The 9941-nt window shown below is 37.9% G+C and overlaps 1 protein-coding gene across 2 annotated transcripts; it reads left to right on the top strand.

The window, feature by feature from the left end:
• The first annotated feature begins 2059 nt into the window (after positions 1-2059).
• irx1a (iroquois homeobox 1a) lies at positions 2060-6251 on the top strand. Of its 2 annotated transcripts, none has more exons than XM_038297386.1 (4): positions 2060-2715; positions 3775-4867; positions 5116-5182; positions 6098-6251. In XM_038297386.1, the coding sequence occupies exons 1-4, from the start codon at positions 2470-2472 to the stop codon at positions 6171-6173; spliced, it is 1482 nt and encodes a 493-aa protein (XP_038153314.1). In that variant the 5' UTR covers positions 2060-2469; the 3' UTR covers positions 6174-6251. The 2 variants fall into 2 exon arrangements, with proteins under 2 accessions (XP_038153314.1, XP_038153313.1); XM_038297385.1 differs by having other exon boundaries at positions 2062-2715; positions 3766-4867.
• Positions 6252-9941: the final 3690 nt, after the last annotated feature.

Genomic DNA, 9941 nt, shown 5'->3' on the forward strand with positions numbered 1-9941 from the left:
CTGATAAAGGAAACCTTGGGGATTTTTTCTGTTTTTTTTTTTGTTTTTTTGTTTTTTTTAAGCAAGAGATAATTTAATAATCGTTTAAAAGGCGCGCATAGGAGCACATGTGAGCGCACACGGGAGGCTGCAGACGTTGAGCTTCAATCTGTTCCAACGCTCCATGGGATGTGAAGGATTTTCGTTTCTTTCTTCATTTTGACTTGAATTGATACATGTATTTGTTAATGTGTGGATTACACTAGAAACTGATTTTTTTCATTTATTTATTTTTGGATCTGTTCCTTTCTGGGTTTGGAATTGAGAGTATAAACAGAATGGAAGTTTGAGACTTTATGTGTTGCTTTAAATGGCTTTAAAAGCGCATCAACATTTACAAAACTCAGTTCTATCTTTTTTAGTAAAAGAAATATTTTTACCCTGACCATATTATTATTATTATTATTATTATTATTATTATTATTATTATTATTATTATTATTATTATTATTATTATTATTATTATTATTATTATTATTATTATTTCGCCTTTTTGAGTAATTCTTTAATTTCTGTTATATATATTTCGAGTCTACTCACTTCCTTCCATCAGCCATCATTGTCAGACACCCCCCCTCCCGCACATATTTTCAGCGGGTTATCACTATTGCCATTCCTCCCCTTCCTTTCTTGATGTGCTACTCAGATTACCATCAGTGCCCCTCAGATATTTTTTAACAGATCTTCGGCGCTCGGCAATATCCACTCGGAGCCATCTGGTGCTGATCAGAATCTGACTGACTTCTCGGGCTTCAGTCGTTAAAGGCATTAAATCTAGATGTACAGAGCAGCGCCTTTGACTCGGGAGGTGTGTGATAGGAGAATCGAATCAAATATATAAATATATATATAAAGTAGAACAGTTAGAATAGTGTGGACACTCTTCCAACCCCTGTCCTCTTGTGCGCAAAGTGGGTCTGACTGTGACAGGAGTGGACAGCAAAGCAGTGCTTTCCGTTTTAAAAGGCTGGGAATTGGACAAGCAATTTAAAGGAAAATAGATAAAAAGGACTAAGGTTGAACATCTGATTTTACTCATTTTGAAGACAATTGGAATTTACCCTTTTAAAGCAAATAAACGACGAAAATGGGTAGCATCACATAAAGGTGTCAATATACCGTTTGACATGAAAGTAAATCAAACGTCAATAGGTTTGGTTCGCAGACCAGAGGGAGGGAAAGAAAGAAAGAAAGAAAGAAAGAAAGAAAGAAAGAAAGAAAGAAAGAAAGAAAGAAAGAAAGAAAGAAAGAAAGAAAGAAAGAAAGAAAGAAAGAAAGAAAGAAAGAAAGAAAGAAAGAAAGAAAGAAAGAAAGAAAGAAAGAAAGAAAGAAAGAAAGAAAGAAAGAATTAATTGGCCTTGCCTCACACAAATATTGTAAAGGTGAAGTGATTGTTGTTACAAAGCACTACAGTCTGGTTGTTACAAAAAAGTTACATGAGGGGGCAGATGATCGGACTGATTAAAACCTTTACGCAAGTCAAATAACACAACGGGTCATTAAATGCATCTATAATTAATAGATACATTTCTGGTTTGGAGCGTTCATAAAAAAATATATTCAGTGCGCATCAAAATATATCTAATATACTTGAGTCGTGCAAAGTTCTTAAAAAATAAATAAAACCTAAGAAAACTGCGAGGACATTAAACCAAGAAGAATTTAGAGAAAAATTGTCAGAAGAATTAGATAAAGGCACCATGAGTCCGCATTACTAATTCCTCTGTGGAGCAGCTTCCCTCCTTTAATTACAATATAATCTATTCGAAGTAAGTTCCTTTTTCTGACGGGTTTACTTCCCCCTGTGTCGGACAGCTGTAAAATCGTGTAGACAGGTTGTCATACAACAATCAAAGCCTTCGGTGAATGGACTCTAATGCTTAAACATTTAACATACAATAAGTCCAAACATGAGGGGAGAGAGAGAGGGGGAGAGAGAGGGAGAGAGAGAGAGAAAGGGCGAGGGAGAAAGAGGGAGGCCCCAGCCAATGTGCTCCACTCTATGTTCACATTATCCACATTGCTCCAAACGAGGAGGAGCTTGCGGGCTCAAGTAGGGGATGCCAATCAAAGCATCAACTTCAAATTGTATCTGAGAGATCAGCCTGGAAGACCTCATGGCCAGGCGCGTCAGTCTGTGCGCAATTGTTGATCAGATCACATCCAGCGGAGTCTGCGGAGAGAGAAAAAAGAAAGAAACATTGGAAGCCGAGATTTAAGAGGGCTTTGCTCTGACTGTTCAACTATATGTCTTTAGTTGTGGTTTTGAGTTAAAACATCTTCCTTCTGCTTTTTTTTTTTACTTTTGGTGTTCTTTTCTTGTACATTTTTTCGCGCACTTTTTTGTTGTTTCACTTTTTTTTTTTTTTTTTTGGGTCGAAGGAGCTGTGAGACAAAATAATAAAAAAAAAAAGAATCCGGCGGTTGGAAATGTCTTTCCCGCAGTTAGGCTATCCGCAGTATCTAAGTGCCTCCCAGGCGGTGTACGGGAGCGACAGACCGGGAGTGCTTACGCCATCATCACGGGGAGGAAGCTCGGAAATTGGTGGAAGTCCGTCAGCTACGGCGGCTGCGGCCGTCACATCTGTCCTGGGCATGTACGCAAACCCGTACGCGCACAACTACAGCGCGTTCCTGCCGTACACCAGCGCAGACCTGGCTCTCTTCTCACAAATGGTAAGATTTGATTTTGTTGTTTTTGTGTGTGCTCAGAAAAAAAAGCAATGTTTTCAAGCAATCTGTAACCTTTTAATAGGATTTTAGTTTTGGTGTGTGTCACAAAGGAAAGAGATTAAAAAAAATGTATAATTCAGAAAGATAAATAGAGTGCGACGTATAATGGGGAGAAGTTACCAAAAAGTGGGAAAGAAATGTGTTTTTGGGCTCATCCTTAGAAGGAAAAATACAAAAAAAAAAGTTTTTAACTGCACTGTTTGGATCTGATGACTACTGAAGTTAGAAATATATGTTCCAAAAACATAAATATCACTAAGAGTCCAGTTTTTCTCTCCAGAACTCAGTTAGTTACGTCTCATAAGTCACCTGGTCTTAATGTGCCATTTACAGTGTTAATGTGCTGGTTAATGAATAAATTAGGCGCATACGCGGAGTCCTACAGCTACAAAGTAATGGTCACTATTCAAATAATACATTGGAAATATTTGCTTAAATCCATTGGCATGTTTCAAAGCTGTAACATAAAACAATAAATAAATAAAAAAAAAAACTCACACCAGGAAAATCTGCGCTTGCAGAAGTGTGACAGGTCGAGGAAACTTCACCAGACCTAAAAGCTGTCAAACTGTAAAAGTTTGTCCTCGCTGCTTTAAAGTTGCGAAAAATCATCGAATTTATCACATGGGAAATTTACTTTATATAATATCTCGGGGGATAGATGAAAGATGTGTTGCAGTAAAAAATTAACAAAATAAATAAAACGGAGAAAAAAATGAAAAGATCAGCTGGTCCGACGCAAGGCCTATTGCGTGCGTCAGGCTGCAAGTTGAGAAGGTTATTTGTGGAAAGCTCTGCGTCAGGTGCAACTGAAACTCTTTGATTTGTTTTTCTTTCTTTTTTTTTTTTTTTTGTAGAAGTCATTCCCATTATTAATTAAACCAGAAGTGGTGGTAATCGGTTCTAAGCACACACAAAAGTTGTTCATATGCAAAGTAATGGGGAAACCGACATGTTATATTATATTTATTTATTTTTTTTACTCTTTTTGAGGGGTCGCAGTATGAGCTTAAGGACAGCCCTGGCGTGCATCCGGCCACCTTCGCAGCACACACATCCCCAGCCTTTTACCCATACGGCCAGTTCCAGTATGGAGACCCTGCCAGACCCAAGAACGCCACCCGGGAGAGCACCAGCACACTGAAAGCCTGGCTCAATGAGCACAGGAAGAACCCATACCCAACTAAAGGGGAGAAGATCATGCTGGCCATCATCACTAAGATGACACTGACCCAGGTTTCCACCTGGTTTGCCAATGCTAGGAGGAGGTTAAAGAAGGAGAACAAGGTGACCTGGGGGAACAGGAGCAAGGAGGATGGGGAAGACGGGAACCTGTTTGGTAGTGGAGACGAGGCCGAGAAAAACGAAGACGAGGAGGAGATCGATTTGGAGAGCATAGATATAGACAAGATAGACGAGAACGATGGGGATCAAAGTAATGAGGACGATGACGATAAGTCCACGGAGGGGAGCAGGGAGCACAGGGGAGGCGTTGGCGCACCTGGAGACTTGGACAGCTTGGAAAAAAGACGGGCCTTCGCCCTGCAGGCCCACGAGGCCTTTGAGAAATCTAAGAGTGCAATGTCAGTTCACACTGGGGGCAAGGAGAACTCAGACGGCAATAACAACACACGGGTTGTGTCCCCCGACAGACCTGGGAGTTTTCCCCTCCCCTCTAACAATAAACCCAAAATCTGGTCTCTGGCGGAGACCGCCACCAGCCCCGACAGTTCATCCCAGAAACCTTCCTCCCCATGTGCACCAGGGAGCAACACTTCTCACCCATCAGCGCCTCACCACCAGATCCAAACCCACCCGGCCTTCCTCCCAAGCCATGGACTGTACACATGCCAGATTGGAAAGTTCCACAATTGGACAAACGGGGCCTTCCTGGGCCAGAACTCCCTGCTGAATGTCAGATCTTTCCTGGGAGTAAACCAACACCATCACCACCACCCCAGCAACCATCCTCTGTCGGCCCAGCAACAGCAGCAACAACAACAGCCTGCATCAGTAGTAGTGTCACCGGTTGCAGCTTCAGCGCCCAGCAACGACAGCAAGTCCCCAGCAGACACCCACAGTCCCAAACACATAGGTAGGACGGCAGGAAACCATTCATTGTTTAGAGTTAAGCTTTTTTACTTTTGTGTTTTTGCAAATAGCTGTTTATTTTTTTCCTAGAGGCCACCACATGCACATGCATGCATCACTAAGCTACATAGACACCATTATTTCTCTCAAGCTGCCCTTGATCTTGCATATATTTTTTTAAGTCAATAAAAATGCAATATTTTTTTTTATACTTAATAGTGAAGATTTTTTTTTTCTTGTTTCCCCCTTTAGAGCACGAAAGATCTGATTCACCTCCAACACAGACCCTGAAGTCCTCATTTCGTCCTATTCTTGACAGGTGGGAAAGCTTATTTTTTTTCTCTCTTTTTTTGTTATTGTTACTCTAAGTATTTATTCTTTAACTTTGAAATTATTAGGTTATTGCATCAGTTCTAAATTTGCATTGATTTATGCCTGTTTTTTTTTTTTTTTTTTTTTGTCAGTTTAAATGCAGTGATTTAATTTAAATACAAGTTGGAAAAAAAGAACTTCCTGTTAACCTGAAAATGAGAATTTGAGAAATAAAAGTGTCAGGATATAAAAATAATTTTGATATGTGTTTTCAGTGTAGGTGCATTTTGTTTGTTTTCATTGTTTTTATCTTTTAACATTGTTTTTTATACATTTTTTTTTCTTTAACATAAGGCGATAACAGCAAGAGAAAGCACAGATAACATAAAAAAGCAGTTTGCTTTAAGGGTGACAGGGGTCTTGACTTTCATCCCACACCCCCTTTAATTCCTCCCCTCTGGGGAGAGTGTGGCTACTTATCAAGCCACCTAGTAAAACGGGCTCTGTCTGGGCTGTGTGCTTTCCTTAAAGACCCCTGGGAGGCCCAGAGCCCAAGGGAGGCGAAAAAAAAGTAGTTTACCACTGTTTCAAGTTTTCACATTGCAATGAATTTCAAATGAAAGTAAAGCTTTCTTTTCTTTCCCTATATATATATATATATATATATATATATATATATATATATATATATATATATATATATATATATATATATATATATATATATATATATATATACATTTTCGCTTGTTTTTAATAATTCATTTTGTAGGAAAAAACACAGCTAGAAATTAAAATATGCAGGCTGATCCCTGTTCCCTAATCAAAACCTTTCAGGCAGACACTTGAGATGCATATTGAAACCCGCTGTCCAAACACGGCGGGGGTATTTATCTGCCTCTCTGTATTATTCTTTATCCAGATCCTCAATGCCTTCCAGCGCCAGGAGTCCCCAAGACGCCACGCAACGTGTCCTCACCGCTCTCTCCTCGGCTTGATCCAGACATTTTATTTCTTTTCCCATTCTTGAAAAAAAAAAAAAAGAAAGAAAAAAAAAAGGGGGAAAAGAGACTTAACGCACCGCGGAAAGGACTATAAGAAATAAAAATGCAGTGTAGCATTGACTCGGTACAGAACAAATGGCGTAATTTGGTAATATCCTGTGGATGGATGAATTACTTCCTCTATTGTTGTGTAGCCTATACTCGCGCCTATAATGTCACTCTCTCTCTTCCACTTTGCCCAGACTGACTGGGACACTTTGGTAGGCTTTTTACTTTATTATTATTATAATATTAATATTATAATTATTTGTCTTTATCCTGTTTTTTTGTGTGTGTTTTTTGTTTGATGTAAATACCAAGTGATTTAAAATTTGTAAATAGAAAACCTTGAAGGAATTTGTCCAGATCGTATATTTTGCTTAATAAACTAATTGAAACTTTAGAGAAAATCCAAGATTTTTTTTTATCTTAAAATTATCATAATAATAATAATAATTATTATATAAACATGGTTTATTATTTTTAAATTTTTCGGGGGGCGTGTGTGTTTTTTTTTTTTTTTTTCTTTTCTTCGTGTTTCAACAAAGCAGAGAGGGAAGAAAACGGTGTTGGCAGACCGGAGGCAAGCCAGCTTAATTTTATTCAAGTTTGGAAGGAAAGCAGCGTGGATGCATTGAGGTGCTAATAAGTGTCCAGATGGTTGCTAGTGACAGAAAATGGACAGGAGCAGCTGGGAACGTCATTAAGTAATAATATGGGAACGCCCAGTCCAAACAAAATCAAATGGTTAAAATCTAATCTGTCAGAGGGAGAAGTCGATTCAAAGATAAATTATTAATATTTCCCCTATTTCGGGGGGGAGAAGGAGACGGCTGACATATAGCAGGGACCGGGCCGTGAGTCTCTGTCTGTTTAGGGGCTGATAATAATCATTAGGCTTATAAAAGCTTTTTTTTTTTTCCTATTTTTATTTTGTTTTGCTTTGTTCTTTTCATTCAGTATGCTGGCCAAAGGAGCAAGCGGAAGCGCTCTAATTGAACCAATGCGGTCAAGAAGCATTTTTCTTTTTTGCTTTTTAACCATTTTCTGTAGCTTTTCATAATACAATTAAGAATGTAAAATTTTATTTATATATATTTGATTTTAAGGTGATGTTTTAATGTTTGTAAAACATAAAAGCGGCCTAATATTTATATTTCCTCCCAAAATATAGCGGGAAAGACACTTTTCCCGTGTATTTAAAAATAAATTGTTACACGCAATATAAAAATGGATTAAATCTAACCAGTTTTGAGAATGAAAACAAAATCTGAAGTCATTTGTTTCAGAGAATTCATGTGTGAAGCGGTCTTAAACCTGTAGAGTCTATGCGGGTCCGATTTGTAATATCACAGCGCCCTCTATAGGCGACTGATAAAATTCTTCAAGTTAAAGCCGCTTTACCCAAACGCATTTTGGAGTAAAAATTTAAAGTACTAAAAAATAATACTCAAAATGCTCGTGTTAAGGTGACAAGGCTATACACAAATTAAATGAAAAGTACAAACAATATTAACATTTGTATTTAAATGACTTGTTTTCAAAATCCGAAAAAATACACTTAATTTATTTGTTAATGTTGTGAGAACACACTACTTATATTTATTCAAATGAAGTTATGTCAGTAATTGCATAAATTAAGATTTTTCTTTTGAACCTGTAAATGTTTATCAGAATGCGTCAGAGTGGCAGAGAAAGACGCGCATAAATCTGTTGCTTAAAAGGCCGTTCTTCACAGCGGAGGTCCAGGATGAACCATTAACAAAGGTCATTAAACCTGTTTGTTCTGTTGAATAGACATAGTCTTCTTTTGTGGAGTTATATTCACTAAATAAGTACCAACACCAGAAGAACAAAAACGTTATCAAAACGCGTTTGTATCAGGCTTCCCTTGTTTATTCCTCAGTCTTGTAAAAAATGAAATAAAAATATGATTTTTCTTCAGACGTATGCCTTATCAGTCTGTTGTAATTAAGAATGGTGAGCAAAGCAGACACATTTTATTCTTAAACGACGGTCACTATGGTGTGACGCCAAAAAGCAGGTGTATGATATTTCCCCCCTTGCTCTTTCACACATAACACCCCCTCACTGCTTGCCTTTAGAGGGGGGTGACTAAAATTAAATAACCTCTCCGTGTCCCATTTATTCCTTTTGTACTGACACAGCGTGAGGTTGGGGGGGGGGGGGGGGGGGGGGGGGGGGGCAAAGGCGGTAGCTGCAGGCCATAATATTGTGTTTCTGTAATAAAAACAAAATTATTCATTTAGTAAGTGGATATACCGTGGATTGTCTAAGGGCTAATGAGCGCAGTTGAGCCTGATAATTAGGCTGTCACTTCCAGCCATTTCCATCCCTGGATGCTCTAGGCCACGATGCAGGGTGGGGGATTGTTATGAAAATAAGTGGAGAATAAAGAAGAACAAATGAATTCATTAAAAGTAAATATCTTGAAAAATATAATTGCCCTATATTATATCTAAACTGCAGAGCTTCCTTTATATTATCTCCCTTTCCTTTGTTGATCTTTATTAAATCAGCCCATTACAAGAATGTAATGAAGCAATAAGATAAGTACAATTCTAAGCAAAAACTTGTAAATATATAAACAAGCAGTTAAGGCTCTCTACTTATTCAGATGATGTAACTGATTCATAAACACTGTTTTAATGTTAAATATATAAAGCAGAACTGGATAAAATAATCTTAAATATCTATAAAAAATAGTCATTCAAAATCTTTGAAGTGGGGATGATGTTTGTTTATCATTAACAAAACACAAAGAATTTGCAATATACAGCATAGTCGGGATTGTTTTTTTTTTTTTTTTCTTTTGAACTATTCTACTGTAATTTCACCACATCATGGAAAAATGCTGTATTTACATAAAACAAATTAAATGTATAAAACAGTTTAATATTAGAGTCTACCAACTTCAAATGATGGAGGGGATGATTTTTAATGAAGTTTTTTGTTAATCTCTCACATAATTTTTATGGGTTTCTAGCAAAAAGAACAGCACATTTTGAGAAACCTTTCTTGCAACTTTGTTGTATGAATAAATACAGACAAAAATGTTGATTAATTTTTAATTCCATATGGCCATCAGCTAGCATGAAGTTTGAACTAAACCTTCTCAAGTCATGTGAATATGCACTCATACAGAGAAATAACTTGTTGACCCTAAAACAATTTAGCATTCAGTGACAGCATTTGCTCCCCGTACCACTGAGATCTTTTGTTGCTGAACAACAACCATCTCTCCCTTTGCAACTGAGACATGTCACATGGGGGCAATCCATTTGGTTTAGTGGTGAATTGTGTTTTGTAAAACTATGTGTGCATGCATGTGCGTCAGGAAGAATGTTGGAGAGGCGAGAGCGAAGAGGTGATTGTGTTGTGAGGAAATTTCAGCACTGTCTCGTCTTTTTCGGTGGAGGCAGGCCATTCTTCCAGCAGACCCACTCCCTTAGTTGTCAAACGTGTTGCCTCTTCCTCTTCCGTCAACCTGTTTTTTTCTGTTTCATTCTTTTCTAAAATATCTTGGCTGTCTTTTCTCCAAAATGCCCACCCATATCCATGCCTCTCTAATCCTTTTACCTAGCTTTGTGCATGTGGTGCTGGTTGAGAAATGACACAATAGCCATCTAGGGTGGACCAAATCCCTCCTGACACCAACCCCAATGTCTAAGATTTGGGAGAAACACAGAATAACAAGCATCA

Source organism: Cyprinodon tularosa, unplaced genomic scaffold (assembly GCF_016077235.1).
Source record: "Cyprinodon tularosa strain WSP-4 unplaced genomic scaffold, ASM1607723v1 ctg387, whole genome shotgun sequence".
Classification (NCBI taxonomy): Eukaryota; Metazoa; Chordata; class Actinopteri; order Cyprinodontiformes; family Cyprinodontidae; genus Cyprinodon; species Cyprinodon tularosa.